At 36.7% G+C, this 15,877-nt stretch overlaps 1 protein-coding gene across 8 annotated transcripts in view; it reads left to right on the top strand.

The window, feature by feature from the left end:
- The window catches only part of WDR49 (WD repeat domain 49), a 143,201-nt gene that overhangs the window by 111,218 nt on the left and 16,106 nt on the right, over nt 1–15,877 (top strand). For 6 of the 8 annotated variants that reach the window (XM_084768381.1, XM_084768379.1, XM_084768378.1 and 3 more), the window contains one exon: nt 14,973–15,082. In XM_084768381.1, the coding sequence (XP_084624507.1) occupies nt 14,973–15,082 (110 nt within the window). Of the gene's footprint in view, nt 1–14,972; nt 15,087–15,877 lie in introns of all 8 variants that reach the window. The other 2 variants (XR_014776645.1, XM_084768384.1) reach the window with 1 other exon arrangement.

The following is a 15,877-nucleotide window of genomic DNA, read 5'->3' as shown; positions in this document are numbered from 1 at the left end:
AGTAAGCCTTGAAGAAAGGTAGAGTTTGTTCATAGTATTCCTTTTTTGTTTCTTCACATTCTGTTGGCTGTCCTGGGTCTTAACCTTTTCATAAAAATTTCAGTTCATTGACATTCATAAAATGAATTTCTAGAACTTTGATTACAATTGTTACTGAATATATAGGTCAGCTTGGGGCAAACCAGTGGCATTCTTTCTACCCATGGCTATCAGTTATATGACAGCTGTCCCCGAGGAGACACAACACATATATATCCATTGGCTCCCAGAGAGTCAACACACGCACCCTTCCTTAATGATTGAACCAAAATATAATCTGGTGAACTAATGAGTCTTTATTGGGATTACTAATGGAAGCCTGGGTGAGAGCTAACATAGAGAAGAATTGTTGACTCAAAAAAGTAGCTGTATATTTAAAAAGCCCATGCCAGCAAAAATGAAAGTTGCAACCAGGCAGCTGGCTAGGTGGAAGAAACATTTCTGTTCTGCTTGACTGCTTGGCTGCTCACATGGCAGCTACTTACTGCAATTATAAAGGCTGGTTACTAGAATCGTGTAAATTTTCACTTTCTAGGACATAAATTTTTGTTTCCCTGGAGTCTCTTGAGCGCTGACCCTTCCCAGTAGAGGGAATATTTCAATTCAGAGGAAACTGCTATACTTTTATATTTCTATTTGTATAGGTCTTTTTGAAAATTTTCTTTCCTACTAGGCAATGGTGGTGCACACCTTTATCAAAGCCCTCGGGAGGTAGAGGCAGGCAGATTTTTGAGCTCAAGGTCAGTCTAGAATACAGAGCAAGTTCCAGGATGATCAGGCCTACACAGAGAAACCCAATCTCTAAAAACAAAAACAACTCTAAATAATTTCTTTCCTTAGAGTTTCATAGTTTCCTTAATACAGGTATCTTCTTGTGTATTTTGTTGTATTATACTTAAATATTTCAGCAGTTCTGCTAATATACATAGTGTGCTTCAAAAAATAGTGTGCTTCAAATTCCAATTATTTGTTGATAATACATAACTTGATTTTTGATAAAGACATACAGGATAACATATAAATTGGTTATAAGGTAAAAAAATTCTTGCTATAATAACTTATTATTTCAAAAATTGTTTCTTGACTTTTTATTTCTCCATAGAGAATACTATTATTTTAAGCTAAAATCTTATTATTTATTTTTCTCCAATCTGTAGCTATTTTCCTATTTTTCTTTTCTTTTTATATTAACTACAACTCATTCTATTTTGATGTTGAATGATCGACAGATTGTAAAAATTGATTGCTAAACTGTGGACAAGCTTTGCACATTTGAATAAATACCCCTTGACTACCAATACAATTCCTTTTCACATACTATTCAATTGTCTTAACAATATTATGTTAAGGGTTTTGAAACTATGTTCATGAAAGAGATTGGTCTATAGTTTTTCTGTGTCTGGTTTTAGTATGAGAACTGTGCTGCTCCCTAGAATAAGTTACAAAATGTTCCTTTGCTCCTATTTTCTGGAACAAAATTGGTATTACTTATGACTTGCATGTTTCCTAGAATTTACTGGTAACACTGTCTGGAAGGTTATTACTGAGATTCAGTAAAGAACCATTATATGCTTATAAAAAGCCCTTCTGCCTTTACACATTTATAATTACAAAGTTTAATCTGGTAGACATTTGAACTTACTGCTTAAAGTATGAAATTCACTTACTACTTATTCAAAATATAGAAAGAAATAGTGCTTAAGGCTGATAAGAAAATTGTTATATAAAATTCCCAGCATGATTCAATTGAGTAGTCCTTTATGTTGACTGTTAGGGTATTGCACAGCACAAATTATCTTTCCGGTTTCCCAGCCGCTCACTGATTTGTTTTCCAATTGTTGAAGTTAAGAAATGGAAAAGGTAAAGGAGAAGGAAAATGATGGAATCACAGTTTTCAGCACACAGGCAAAGCTTGAGCATTTAATCATGAGTACATTCAGTTGGGGGAATTCTTTAGTGTCCTCCCCAAGAGATCTGTTTTCAATTTTCAAATTGATGCACCTATTGGTTGTCTATTGAGATAATGCACACAATGTGTTTGGATTAGAACCTTACACAACTGTACTCGAGTTAACTTTAGTTTGACCCATAGGAAATCCATAATATAATCTTACAGTGCCACCTGCTCTACTGCATTCCTCATCCTGCTCAACTGGGGTGCTCCTACTCATAACATTTGCCTAAGATATAAACATCTGTTTATATCTTAATGAGATTTCAATTTACTCTTGCCATCTAATGTCATTTCATGGTTTATACTTTCAGTGTTTTGACTGTTCAACATGACTTGAAACTCAAATAAGGGAATGGGAAATATGCTTCACTTTATGGAAGTAGGCATGAGTGCACAGTGAATCTCCTCTGATAATACTAATTTTTTCTGCTCCTTCCCCAGTGTGGTAGAGGACATAAACATTACAAGATCAGCTTTAAAACTATCCCCCCCACTTGGTACAATGGGCTAGTACAAGGAATCTATCACATTACTTTGGTACAAGAGGTGATAGACTTTTAAAACTCCTAATTAATAATTTTGCTTTTAGATGCTTTCTCCTGCTGACATAGAGACAAAAGATAAACGTTCTCTTTTTAGCATTCTGTTATACTAAATTGAACTTTGCTATTTATTCTTCCATCTCTTTGAATTGTAGCTTTCCAGAATGTCAAGTAGCAATTTATTCTCAGGCAAAGGACATTTTCAATTTAGAAACAGAACATTGCCAATATGTGCAAGCATAGAATACAGAGAATGGAAAGACTTTACTTAGCATAAGGTGCTCCTACCAAGTCAATTTGCAGATGAGTAAAATTAGTCAACTAAGGACAGCATGGAAAAATCATGGTTCCTATATATATATATATATATATATATATATATATATATATATATATATATATATATATATATATATTCACTATATATATTCACTATAGCAGTCAGTGTAATTATTATATATTCAAGCCAACATGCTTGTTTTCCATTTATAAATAATTTTTATTTTCTTTTATAAGAGACAGAAAGGGAGGGAGATAGAGGGAGAGGGAGAGAGACAGAGACAAATAAATGCAAAAAAAAAAAAAGAAAAGAAAGAAAGAAAGAAAGAAAAGAAATAGGAGATACAAAGAGAGACCATGAAGTAGAGTTCAGATTGACATGGCTACATTGTCAACATCTTGTCCTGGTTCTATTTTGGGTTTGATTAGATCCTCTTCAGCCTTCCACATCCTAATAACAACCTCCACCTTATCAACACTTTTGGGACTGGCAGAAATGGTGACATATTAACTAGAACAATAAATGTTTTTGCTGTCTAAAACATAAAATAACTAAGGGAAAATGTAACTCAGAAAAAATTTGCCGTATGTTGTCTGGAAAACCACTGAACTGTGCAAAAAGAGAGCTGTTACTCTAACCCACCCTCCAAACACTGATGTATTTATGTTTTTTAAAATTGCTTTACCTCTGAGTTTCAACACCAAGAGACTTTGAGGCATGAGCCTGCTCTTGGTTGGCAGCTAATAAAAAGATTCATATACTTGTAGTTTGCATAATTAGCATGGTTTTCAGTCACTATCTTGTGTAGACTGTCATAAAAGAAACTTTCAGGAGTCAATCTTTTCCTTCCATCAGTGGTTGAACTCAAGTTTTCAGCACTTGGGTGGCAAGTGCTCTTGACTGCCAAATCATTTTGTGGATCCCAGTGTTCCATTCTTTATGACAAATTGGGTTACTACTTTTTAAAAATCAGTGTTTTGAACTTTTTAACCTCTCACTGGATTTCTATCTCATTTTATTCCATGTCCATGTCACTCTTAGATACCTTGTTTTATGAAAAGTAGTGCTGGTTTGTTTTAAACGTAGAGATTTTCCTGAAGTCTGGAGTTTTGTTTTCTCTCGGCTGTTTTTCCCACACTGAGTTTGTGTCTGAAGGCCGTGGACAATTTCCAGATAGGGAGACACAATTTTCTCTATTGTGCAGACTACTTTTCAAGTGACAAAAATCACACTGGAACAACTGCTTGTTCTCTTTAAAAATTTCTTTATTCCATATTTGACCATGTCCCCTGGAGGGGGAGACCTGGTGGCACTCAGAGGATGGACAGCAGGTAACCAAGAAGAGACTTGATACCCTATGAGCATATACAGGAGGAAGTAATCCCCCTCAGGAACAGTCATAGGAGAGGGGAATAAGGGGAAAATGGGAGGGAGGGAAGAATGGGAGGATACAAGGGATGGGATAACCATTGAGATGTAACAAGAATAAATTAATAAAAAAAAATAATAAAATCTAAAAAAAATTTCTTTATTCCAAATAGTAGTTTGTAATAACTTTAGGACTGCTGTTATGAGGTAGTATATAGTAATGTCACTTAGAGATTATGTAGTAATTGAAAGAAAATGGTTATGAACCCATCCTCATGATTGACTTGTTGGCTGTGTTTCTTGATTCCCCTGGGAATGTGGCCAGGACGGTGACAGCAGATGTATCAGTTGTATGTTGTCAGTTGAGCTTTTCACTCATTTCTGCAGACTTTACAAAACTTTTTTATCCTTGGAAAATATTTTCTCAATCACAATGGCCTTTTTCTTAATCAAATGAGTAAACATGAGGAGAGGATCAGGCTAGTTCCTGTCCTTGTACAAAAATGCAAAAGAAAAACAAATGTATGTGAAAACATGAAGGGACTTGAGGAAGCTTTTTATTTGATGCTTGGGTAATTGCAGATGTCATTACATTTCGATGAGAGGAATATCATGGAAAAGACGGAGGGGGCAGCAAAAGGTACAGCTAAGGAGTAAGAAAGAAACCTGAAGAATAACTAAACTTTATTTTCATATTAATGGCCCAAGTTTTTTTTCCTAGAAATAATAATTTGGTACCTATAATATTCTTGCTTATATATGAATATCTGGTTTTCATAATGATAAAAATATTTCATAAAATCATGTGTGAGAAATAGATAGATATTAAAATTATCTTAAATGTAAACCTTGGGAAGATGAAGATGAATGGTGAGCTTGAAGGACTTTAACTCTGGAAAAAAATAAAACAAAACATTTGTATTAGTCACTTTTCTACTGCTGTGATAAAGTACTGTGACCAGGAACTCACAGAAGGAAGAGCTTTTCTTCTGGCTTATGGTCCCCGATGGATAAGATTTCCTCACCAAGCAGGCAGGCATGGCTGCTGAAACAGCCGAGAGCTCATATCTCCTCCCACAGGCAGGGAACAGAGAACAAAATGAAGATGCAAGGAAGCTTATAAACCTCCAAGCCTACCCCAGTGACTCACTTCCTCCAGCAGCTGCACACCTCCTAAGCCCACCCAAACACCCAACAGCATCACCAACTGCGTATCTAGTATCCAAAAGACAAGGGATATGGAGCTAATCTCATGCAAATCACCACATTATTTGAAAATGAAAAAGAGTGAGGGAACAAATGAAGGACTATAATAGGAAACAAGAATCATTATGGACAGTTTTTTATTAAGTGGTAGCAATATGTGGGGCTTGAGCTCTGTTTTAGTCAGGGTTTCTATTGCTGTGATGAAACACCATGAACAAAAACAAGTTGAGGAGGAAAGGGTTTGTTAGACTTAGACTACCACATCATAGCTCATCACTGAAGAAAGTCAGGGCAGGAACCCTGAGGCACGAGCTGCTGGGGCAGAGGCCTTGGAGGAATGCTGCTCACTGGCATATATTCCTATTAAATTATTTTAACTAGGGAATTATATGCAAAATGAAACATTAACAGAGTATAATTTCAGGATATATTTTCAGTGTAAAAGCAACACATTTTTTTTCACCAAGTAAAAAGTTTAAAGTACAAGTAGCAAAAAAGAAAAAGATGAAATATACCAAGCAAAATTGCTGCTAAGTTTTAGGCATTTGCTCAACAGACTTTGTTCCAGGCATACTTATAAAAATAAACACAAGTAAATGTTGTAAAAATGGGATAAACATTCCTAGCCCAAAATGGTAAGCCAAGGTTTTCCAAAAATTGGAGAAAAAAATTTGGATGTACATTAAACTAACTACGTGTTGTTCAATTATTGTGCAAAATGTTAAAAATAAAAATATTAAATGCCTTTAGTAATAGAATAAATTCCTTTAGGCCTTTCTGTTTTTAATATGTCTACTTTCCCTATTGTCTATGTATTATTCGCATATGCAAATATTTTCAAAATTAATAAAAGTATAAATATGAAGGAAGGTTTAGTATATAATTTATTATTTTTTAGTATATAATTTAAACACACACTCACACACAAATACACACACCACCGCCACCACACCCACACATACAGTAGAAGCTGGGTAGATGGAACCATGAATAAAGCACTTACTGTGCAAGCGTAAAAACCTAAGTTCACATTCTTAAAATATACATGCCAGGTGGACAGGAGAATTCCTGAAAGTACTCAGGGGGCAGCTTGCCTCCTGTAGGCAGCAGTGAACAACAAAAAAAAAGGACTCTGTCTCAAACAGGGTCATCTTGCTAAAACTTGTTTAATCCCGTATGAGAAAATAGTTTCCTTCTTGCTTCTGATCCAAGATTAGACACTATTATTATCATTCTCTCTGTCTCTCTGTCTCTCTCTGTCTCTGTCTCTGTCTCTGTCTCTGTCTGTCTGTCTGTCTGTCTGTCTGTCTCTCTCTCTCTCTCTCTCTCTCTCTCTCTCTCTCTCTCTCTGTATGTGTGTTGGAGGTTAGGATGATGTACTTTGATGATAATTACTGCTTGCTATCTCTGTGCCCCAAGATTTCTATGTAACCTTGCTTAAAAATTTATTCCTATTAGACCAATTAAAAAGCTGACACACCTGGGCAGGCAAATGGGATAGGAATGGCTAAGGTTTCCAGGTTTTGGGAGACAGAGAGAATCTTGGAAAGAGAGGAGGAGGATGAGGGGAAAGAAGGAAGGCTAGCTCATGGCTTAGGTAGAGAAAGAAGCACATGGCCGGCATGAATGGAGGGTTTGGCCCAGATGATGATAATTAGCAAGTTTTTCAGGTTATGCAGGAGAGGTAGCTTGATAGAAATTATTAGAAGCAATACCTGACCCCATATGGGAGGTGGTTTATGGAATTAATATCTGTCCTGCCCCAAGTGAAGCAAGGCTATATTAAAATATAACAGGTGTCCATTTTATTGATTGATAGCAGGTTATAAAATACTGCCATAATAATAATGATAGGGCTAATAAAACATTATTGGGCAGTGCTTATAAATTAACTGCAACATATATGCATGTATTTCAGTTTTATTCACATGATGCTTTTCCTTAACTCTTCTCAGATCCACTCCCCTTTCCCACTGTCCCTTTTAATTTCAAGCCCTCTTTTCTTTTAACATTTTAATAACCCATTGAGTTTAATTAGTGTTTCCTAGGTATACTCAAAAGTGTGTTTTCATGTACTGGAACACAGCTGAGGGCCACACCCTTAAAGGAAACTGACTATCCCCTTCCCCAGCACACATCAATGGTCCTCAGCTGGGAGTGTGGGCTCCTGAGTCCCTGCCCAAGCCACACTGGAATGCTGATTGGCTTGGTATTGCACAGAAGTCACCATTTCTACATGTATTTGCTGTCCTATGTATGTATGAACACGTGTATATGCACACAGGCCTCAGTGTATGTCTGAAGATCAGAGGACAGCTTGCTGTAGTTGGTTCTCTCCTTCTACTATGTGGGTTCCAGTGATTGAATTTCGATCCTCAGACTGGTGACACGTTCCTTCACACACTGAACTATCTCATTGGTCATCCCTTAATTTTTTTTGTTGTTGTTGTTAGTTTTTCTTTCTCTTTTCCTCCTCCTCCTCCCTTTTTTCTTTTATAGGTGCATGTGCATGCATACATGCATGCATGGTGTGTGTGTGTGTGTGTGTATTTGTGGGAGAGGTTGATTTTGAGATAGAATCTCACTGTTTAGTACTGGCTGGCCTTGGACCTAGTATATATCCCAGGCTTCCCTCATACTCACAGAGATCATCCTGACTCTGCTGTCCACGTGCTGGGATTAAAGGTGTGTCCAGACAGCCCCCCCACATCCATACACCCCCCCACACACACACCTATCCCCCATGATAGCTTCCTCATTGTTTTGAACTGGAGTTTTTGTTTGTGAATATGATCATTTTTCTGTGAATATTAATGTCTAATAATTCAATAAGGAAGTTGAAAGAAATAATAGAGGCATATTAGCCTGATCACAGTAACATCTTTAAGAAATGCATTCAGCCTCTCTTTGAAGGATTCCTATAAGATGCATTCATGCAAAAAAAAGGATGCATTCATGTAACATCTTACAGGCATGTGCTGCTACATTAATCACTATTATGGATAAGACAAATCTATCCATTCATATAGGACCCATTAATCAATGTTCATTATTATTCTACAGAAATAGTAAGCAATTTCATTACCTCTTTGACTATCTGTCACATTTTTCCCTTTATCCATCATTTCAAAAGTAATTTATAGAGGGGATTAATTATAAGAAAACAGGATAAAGTCAGATGAAAAATAAAATTGAAATGTACATGTTTCCCAGCAATTTTCATAAAGCAGAAGCTACACTTCATTATTAGTGATTCTTGTACCCTTGTAATAATAGTGTTCTATGTGATAAAATTATTATTAAGGAGTTGATATTTAAAATTGTATGTGCTATTGATTACCTAATTATTTTGCCAATAGATGTCATGTGAGAAGCTAAAATTAAAACTAAAGTCTTAAAGGACTCATAGTCAGATCTTGCAAATGTTTTCTGGTGATAATTATCCTATGCTCAGATATGAAATATGAAAATCTATTAATTTTTAAAATTTAGGTTTTTAAAACCCTAAAAATGTAAGCTATTGTTTTGAGAGTGAGTCATATTTCTTGATGTTTTGTCTGATGATTCTGATAGTTACCAAGGAACTAGAACTTTCTAGAGAGTGATGTTGGAGGCCCTTTCTTAGCATAAATTCATGTCATGTTGTTGAATAAAATAATAGTAATCCACATCTACTACGTTAGTAAGTTAGTACATCCCAGGAACTGCTTAAAGTCCTTTTTCACTTAACTCATTTATTCTCACTATACTCCCAGAAGACAGATTCTGTTTTCGCTTCCATTTCACCTCTGGACAAGTCAAGAAGAGAGAATCAAACAACCATGCAAAGGTTTCAAACAGACCTTCTAGTTGTAAGGGTAAAACATTTCTGTTATGCTATGCTGCTTGCCCAGCATGTAGCAGATTAATGATGAAGAATTACTTTCCAGATCACGTAGGATTTTGTGAAGTACTTGCTGTAGCAGAGCCCCTACTATTTTTTGTTCTTTTCATGCCTAGGACGACTTTGGAATTCTTCTCACAATTACCATATTCCTTGTCTTCATCCAGAGCAGAGAGCAACTGATGTCCAGTCTGCTGAAGCCATAGTACACCCTCCCGCCCTACCATGTAAACCAGTTTTGAAGGAAAAAAAAACCATGAAATTTTATTTAACACTTTTATTGCACTCGTCTGATTAATTTTTTAAAAAATTCTTCTCTCATATATACATGCCAGCCACAGTTTGCCTCCCCCTACTCCTTCTAGTCCCCCTCCAAACACACACACCTTCTCTCTTCTCCAGATGCATTCCTCTACCCACTCTTCTTCCATTTTCCTTCCAAAAAAAGCAGGCCATTGGTGGCTGTGCATGGCCATTCTTAGTTGTTCAAGAGATTTAACTGGTTCCTTCTGATGACAAAGGAGACTGTGATATGCTAACTAGTTATGAGACCCCCTCAGCAGGCTGGGGTCCTACAACTTCTTAGAGGGACAAGTGGCTTTCAGCCACCAGAGACATCAACAACAGGTCTCACTGCCCTTAGATGCCTGTGGCTGTACACATGCTGCACTGCTTCATTATATAATCGTGAATCTTCTCTTAGGAATATTTACCTCTTTCTAGGTCCTGGTATATTTTCATGCTGACCACTCTTCTGAACGGTAGATATCTGTGAAAAGACCATGGGATATATAGATAACTTTACAATCTAGCTTTATACAGAGATGACCTTTGCCTTAATCCTATTCTATAGTAGTCATTTAAGTAAGTCAATCAATACACTATATAATTCCTGGAAGATTTTTTATTTTTACTTTCTGCCTACTTCTGTCTATCTCTGCATGAAACAATTTCTTGGTCAGTTGTTTTACAAAAGATACTTAATTTAAACTATACTGAATGAAGCTGCAAAGAGCGAATGGTCCAATATAGGTATGAGGTCGTCACACTTTGGGAAGTCAAGGTCTGGTGTTAACTATTCAGATATAGAACCTTCCTACTTCTCAACTTTTTGTACCCAATTTATGTCTATGATACTTTTCTAGTGAAGTTGTATTATTAATCCAATAGTTACAAAGTTGGCCTCTATGACAGCCTACCTTCCCTGTAATCACTACCAAATTTTTATTGTAACAGGTTTCCTTACAATCTTAAAATGCCCAGATTATCCTGGGAAGCCCAGAAGTGGCTAAATACTATACTAGGTTCCAAAATATTTATTTTTTATTACTTTCTCTCTCTCTCTCTCTCTCTCTCTCTCTCTCTCTCTCTGTGTGTGTGTGTGTGTGTGTGTTTGTATCTGTGTGGGTTTGTGTTCATAAATGTAGATATCTGTGGAGGTCCAAGGGGTTGGATTCTTTTGGAGCTGGATTTACAAGCAGTTGATGTTAGTCATCCAAACTGTATGTGGGGTCTAACTGGGGTCCCCTGCAAAAGCAGTATGTGCTCTTAACAGTGAGCCCTCTCTCCAGTCCTGATAATATTCTAATTTTGTAGGTAATAGCCTATTTTGATGGAATCTAATCCAGCATTACTAGGTAAGAACGTCACATCTAACAGTTTATTTTCAGAGAGCAAGCTGTTAATCATGAGATTCTCCAGAAAAACCTACTTCACCATTTTGGGCCAAATTTGAAGCAAAATTTATTAAATATTAAATAATGACTAAAAGATGGACTTTGGTCCATCTAGTTGGTATGGCCTCAAGCCATTGCAATGGCTCATAATGACCAACCTATAGGCAACCGTACTTTCCCATAAAGCTTTGTTGTTTTTCAAGAACTACCTGGTTCTTGTCCAGGTGGCGCATACAGGTTAATTTGGAGTATTACACAAACCTCTCTTAGAAAATTTGTGATTCCAAATGGATCTTTCACAAATACAAAAACACTCAGGAATAGAGTCTAATTTTTCTCTTCACTTCCCTTAAATTATTAGTGGTTTGGTAACTTTGTTGTAAAGAAAAATTAAATGACAAAGAGTACAGCAAGCTTCTTATTGGTGAACCTGACAATATAATAGTCACTGGGTAGTAAAGGTTAATATCAACAGTCAAGTGACAATATGTCCATGATAGTGTGTAATTAATATGGCACTTCAGCCCTGTTGCCTTGCTTTCAATGACCAATAACTCCAGCACAACCACATGAAAAACCATCAGGCATGTCCAAATTAAGGGTTAGTATGCTAAGAACATGACGAGTGTTCCTTGAAACCATCAAGGTTGTGTTAAACAATAACAAGAAAATATGAGAAAGTGTCGTAAGCTAAAGAAGGCTCAGAATTCAGATACTTAAACAGAATTTCAACATTACAGAAAAAAAAACACTAAGGAAAACCAGCAAGATGGACACTAATAAAATTTGCAGTTTATCTAATAATTAGGCACTAATATTGAATTGTAAGATAAATAATTTCTTAAAATTAATTTAATTATTTTATTTGTAACTGTATATGTATGTTTTTATAAGTTCATGTACACCATTTGCTTATCACAGCCCATGAAGACCAGGAAGCATCAGATTCCCTGAAACAAGAGTTATAGGTGATAGCTATAAAAAGCGAGGACATGATTATATAAAGTGAAGAAGGTTTTTTAGTACAGATATGAGGAAAAGTACAGCTACAGACATCAGGCAGAGTCTAGAGCAGGAAAAGAATATGGCCAGCAGACTGAGCCAGTCCGTGAAAGGAAGAGAGGAGTGAGAGTGAGAAAGGAAGAGGAGAGATGACCAAGACACAGGGGCAAGAAAGAGAGGAAGACAAAGAGATGACTGAGAGGTCGCACAGCTGAAATGGCAGGGTTATATAGAAGAAGAACCTGGGGGAAAAGGAAGGCAATACGCTGAAGATGTTCGGGGTAGGTGACAGGGTGAGAAAAGTGGAGAAGAGCTACAGATAGTTATGATACTGAGACCACCTGAAGGCCAGCATCTACTTTGGTATACTAATGTGGACCATTGATAGTCATCTGTCCAGAGATTATTTTTGAACTTGACAGTAGTGAGCTGGCATGTGGGTACTTGAAACTGAACACTGGTCCTCTTCATGAGCAGTAAGCACTCTTAACTACTGAGGTAGCTTTCCAGCTCCTAATATTGCTTTCTTAAAAACATAATAAGTATTAAGGTGAGATACCCTGTAGACTCAATTTTCTTAACCAAAATATTTTATTAACAACTTAGTGACCGAACCTACGTCAGTTATAACCCGATTAACCAAAACGATAGGAAATGACGATTAATGGACACAATAACAAAACCTTAAGGATATCAGTTCCGAGGAACGATTCTCTGGTCGGGAGCTGCAGGATTTCTTTCACTGGAACCTGGGGTAACCAGACCCCAGAGCCTCAGCAGGAGCCAGAGCTCTGAAGCCTTCCCTCAAGCGGTTTTCTCTAGGAGCATCTTGAAGGGCAGCAATGAACAGTCAAATCTTTCCCAAGTCTCCAATCCCCCTGCTGCCAGTTCTGGGCTCATTTATATATCTCCTCCCAGAGTCTGTTCACGGGATCTTTTCAGCTGGCAGCAATTCAGCTCCTGCACGAAGTGATTACTCTTCCAGTGAATTAACATCACCTGTTCTCTCAAGAGACTGTTCTGATCCCACACTTGGGATCCTAAAGAGCAGGTTTCTCTCCTTCAAAACCCAAAGGTGAAAAAAAAAGAGAGTAAGGGTTGTCTTTTTATAAGCCTATAAGTGCCTCCCAGAGTGAAATGTTTATTAATGAATAAAAAAATCTATCAATAAATTTTTAAATCATATAAGGTACATCTGGTAGTAACTTTAAAAATGATACGTAGATTGACTTGTATTGATCTTGAGTTTGTAAAATAGTATAAAAATAGACACACCATGGAACTTTTGTCTATTGGACCTGTTTAAAACCACAGCAAGATGGTCAGAGAGATACCTCAATGGTAAAGGCCTTTGCTGGTGTTGTAGAAAACTGGAGTTTGTTTCCAAGCACTATATCTGGAGATAATAACCATTATATAGAAAGAAAATTGAGACTGAGGTTTTAAGAATTGTGTCATGACTCCATAGTTATAAAACCTGTAACATAATTAGAAATAAAAACTATCAGGTGGGAGAGTGGTGAACATGAAAGACCAGGAAAATATGGGAAAGGGATTCAAAAAAGGGAAAAATTCCCATTGTTCCACATGACTTGAGGAAGGTGGTTATTTTCAGATCTGGTGTTCTTTGCACACTCATGGTGACTTTTGAAAACAGAAGTTTCATATGTTAAGTTGGACACCTATGGTAGTGAATGGTAAGTATCTGAGATAATTTTCTCTTTTCTTGCAGTGCTGAATAATGGAATAAAAGATTTCCTAAGCTGGGTGGTGGTGGTGCACACATTTAATCCCAGCACTCGGGAGGTAGAGACAGGTGGATTGCTGTGAGTTGGAAGCCAGCTTGGTCTATAAAGCAAATTGAGGACAGCCAAGACTACACAGAGAAACCATGTCTCAAAAAACCAAAAAAAAATTTTTTTTTCACCTTGTATTAGTCAGAGTTCTTTAAAGGAACAGAACTGAGTCTCTCTCTCTCTCTCTCTCTCTCTCTCTCTCTCTCTCTCTCTCTCTCTCTCTCTGTGTGTGTGTCTTTGTGTGTGTGTGTGTGTGTGTGTGTGTGTGTGTGTGTGTATGTGTGTGTGTAATTTATTAGAGTAGCTTTGAAAGTGCGGTCTGCTTAGTCCAACCATGACTATCTTCCTGCAGAAAGGCCAAGAATCCAGTAGACATCCATCAGACTGATTCCAGTCTGGTGATAGAGTGCCAGAAGTTTCCTGGAGAGATTCTGGTCTCCAGTTAAGACTGCAAAGCCAAAGAAAATGGTCAGAACACCAGTAAAGGAATGCCTTATAAACAGGATTGATGAAGTTTCCAGTAAAACTGGAGGCAAACACACAAAATACCAGAGTTTCCTTCTTCTATGTCTTTTTACCTGTGCTATTACCAGAAAGCATGGCCCAGGTGTAGGGTATGTCTTCCCAGCTCAAATGGTTCAATCAATAAAATCATTTACATTTGTGCCAGTTGCTTGGGTTTTAGTTGATTGCAGATGTAATCAAGTTGACAACCAAGATTAGCCACCAAGCTTCCCATTGATAGGGGATTTTATGTTCATTTCAGCTCATCTAAAGTTTTCTTATAGATCCATATAGAAGAAGCTTAAAAATACTTTTAGCTTTTGATAATATAAGACAAGAGCCATGATTTAAGAAGTGCTGACAGATGCCAACAATGCTCACTGTTTGTGGGTCTTGGCATCTAACACAAGGCAAGGGAAATGTAAATTTGTTACAGTCAAATTTTCCTTTGTATCATTTCCCCCTGACTTCGAAGCTATAGAAAAGTCTTTTCTGGACTACACCTTTGTATTCTCTTTTCTATGCTATCACCTGAGTATTGGACATTTTTGTTCTAGGAATGGCTTCACCAGTTTATACATGTATCGCTATCGTGACTTACAAACATAGAAATAAACACACTTTCTGTAAAAGTAAAATATATATATATATTACCATAACAAGAAAGAATCTGCTCATCCTTATAGCCATTTTTACATTTTATCATGAATTATTTATTTCAGCTTCAGATCATCAGAAGAAATGAATTTCAGTCTAAAATATAAGAAGAGAAATATCTGTAAGAAAAAAACATATAAACCTTGTTGTGGTGAAATTCTACAAAAATCAGCCAGTAAGTAATTGCTGTTGACACAGTCTAGAATGACATTTTATAGAATAATGTTACTAGAACAGAGAACTATGTTGTCTAGTAAGAACGTTCATTTTTCCTTAATAAATATAATGTGTGATTTTATTCTCTTCATCTGATGAAAGAGGATGGTAAGACAAGCCCATTAAATAACATGCAAGATTTACAGCATACATAACATATTCTAAGGTCTAAGCCATCTAAGCCAGAAAAACTATATAAGTTCCAAAAATAAGAATAGCACCAAAATACTTTAACTAACCGCTAAACAACCCCAAGAAAAACACAAAACAAAAAACAACAAATAAGGGACAAGTGACATGGCTCTGTGAGTACAGCATCTGCATGCCTTACATCTTAGTTTCATTATGGCAGACTGTGTCTATAGGAAGCAGATAGGGCGATATGAATGCTGTTGCTAAGCATTATTTCTCCTTTTACCCTGTCTAGAATCATAGCCTATGGGGTGGTGCCGCCTATATTTAGCGTGGGTCTTCCCTCATCATTTAAACCTCTCTGGAGACCTGCTTACCAACACTTTCAGAGGTGTGTTTGCCATGTGATTATGAATCTTAGACTCATTTGCTGTGAAAACTACCCATTAATACAGTTAGGAGTGGAATCTAAAAATGTTGATCTGAAGGAAGTTGGGGGATTGGAGGAGGAAGAATGGGAAAAATTTGAACAATAACTGGAAAAAAGCAAGAAGGTCCCATGGCCTTTTATATAGTAGGATTTTTTTTCATTATAAAATGATAAGTCTTTGGGAACATACAT

This window comes from Acomys minous (genome assembly GCF_964271855.1).
Source record: "Acomys minous genome assembly, chromosome: 19".
NCBI classification, from domain to species: domain Eukaryota; kingdom Metazoa; phylum Chordata; class Mammalia; order Rodentia; family Muridae; genus Acomys; species Acomys minous.
The sequence above is the reverse complement of the archived record's forward strand: the minus strand, read 5'-3'. Positions and strand labels throughout refer to the sequence as shown.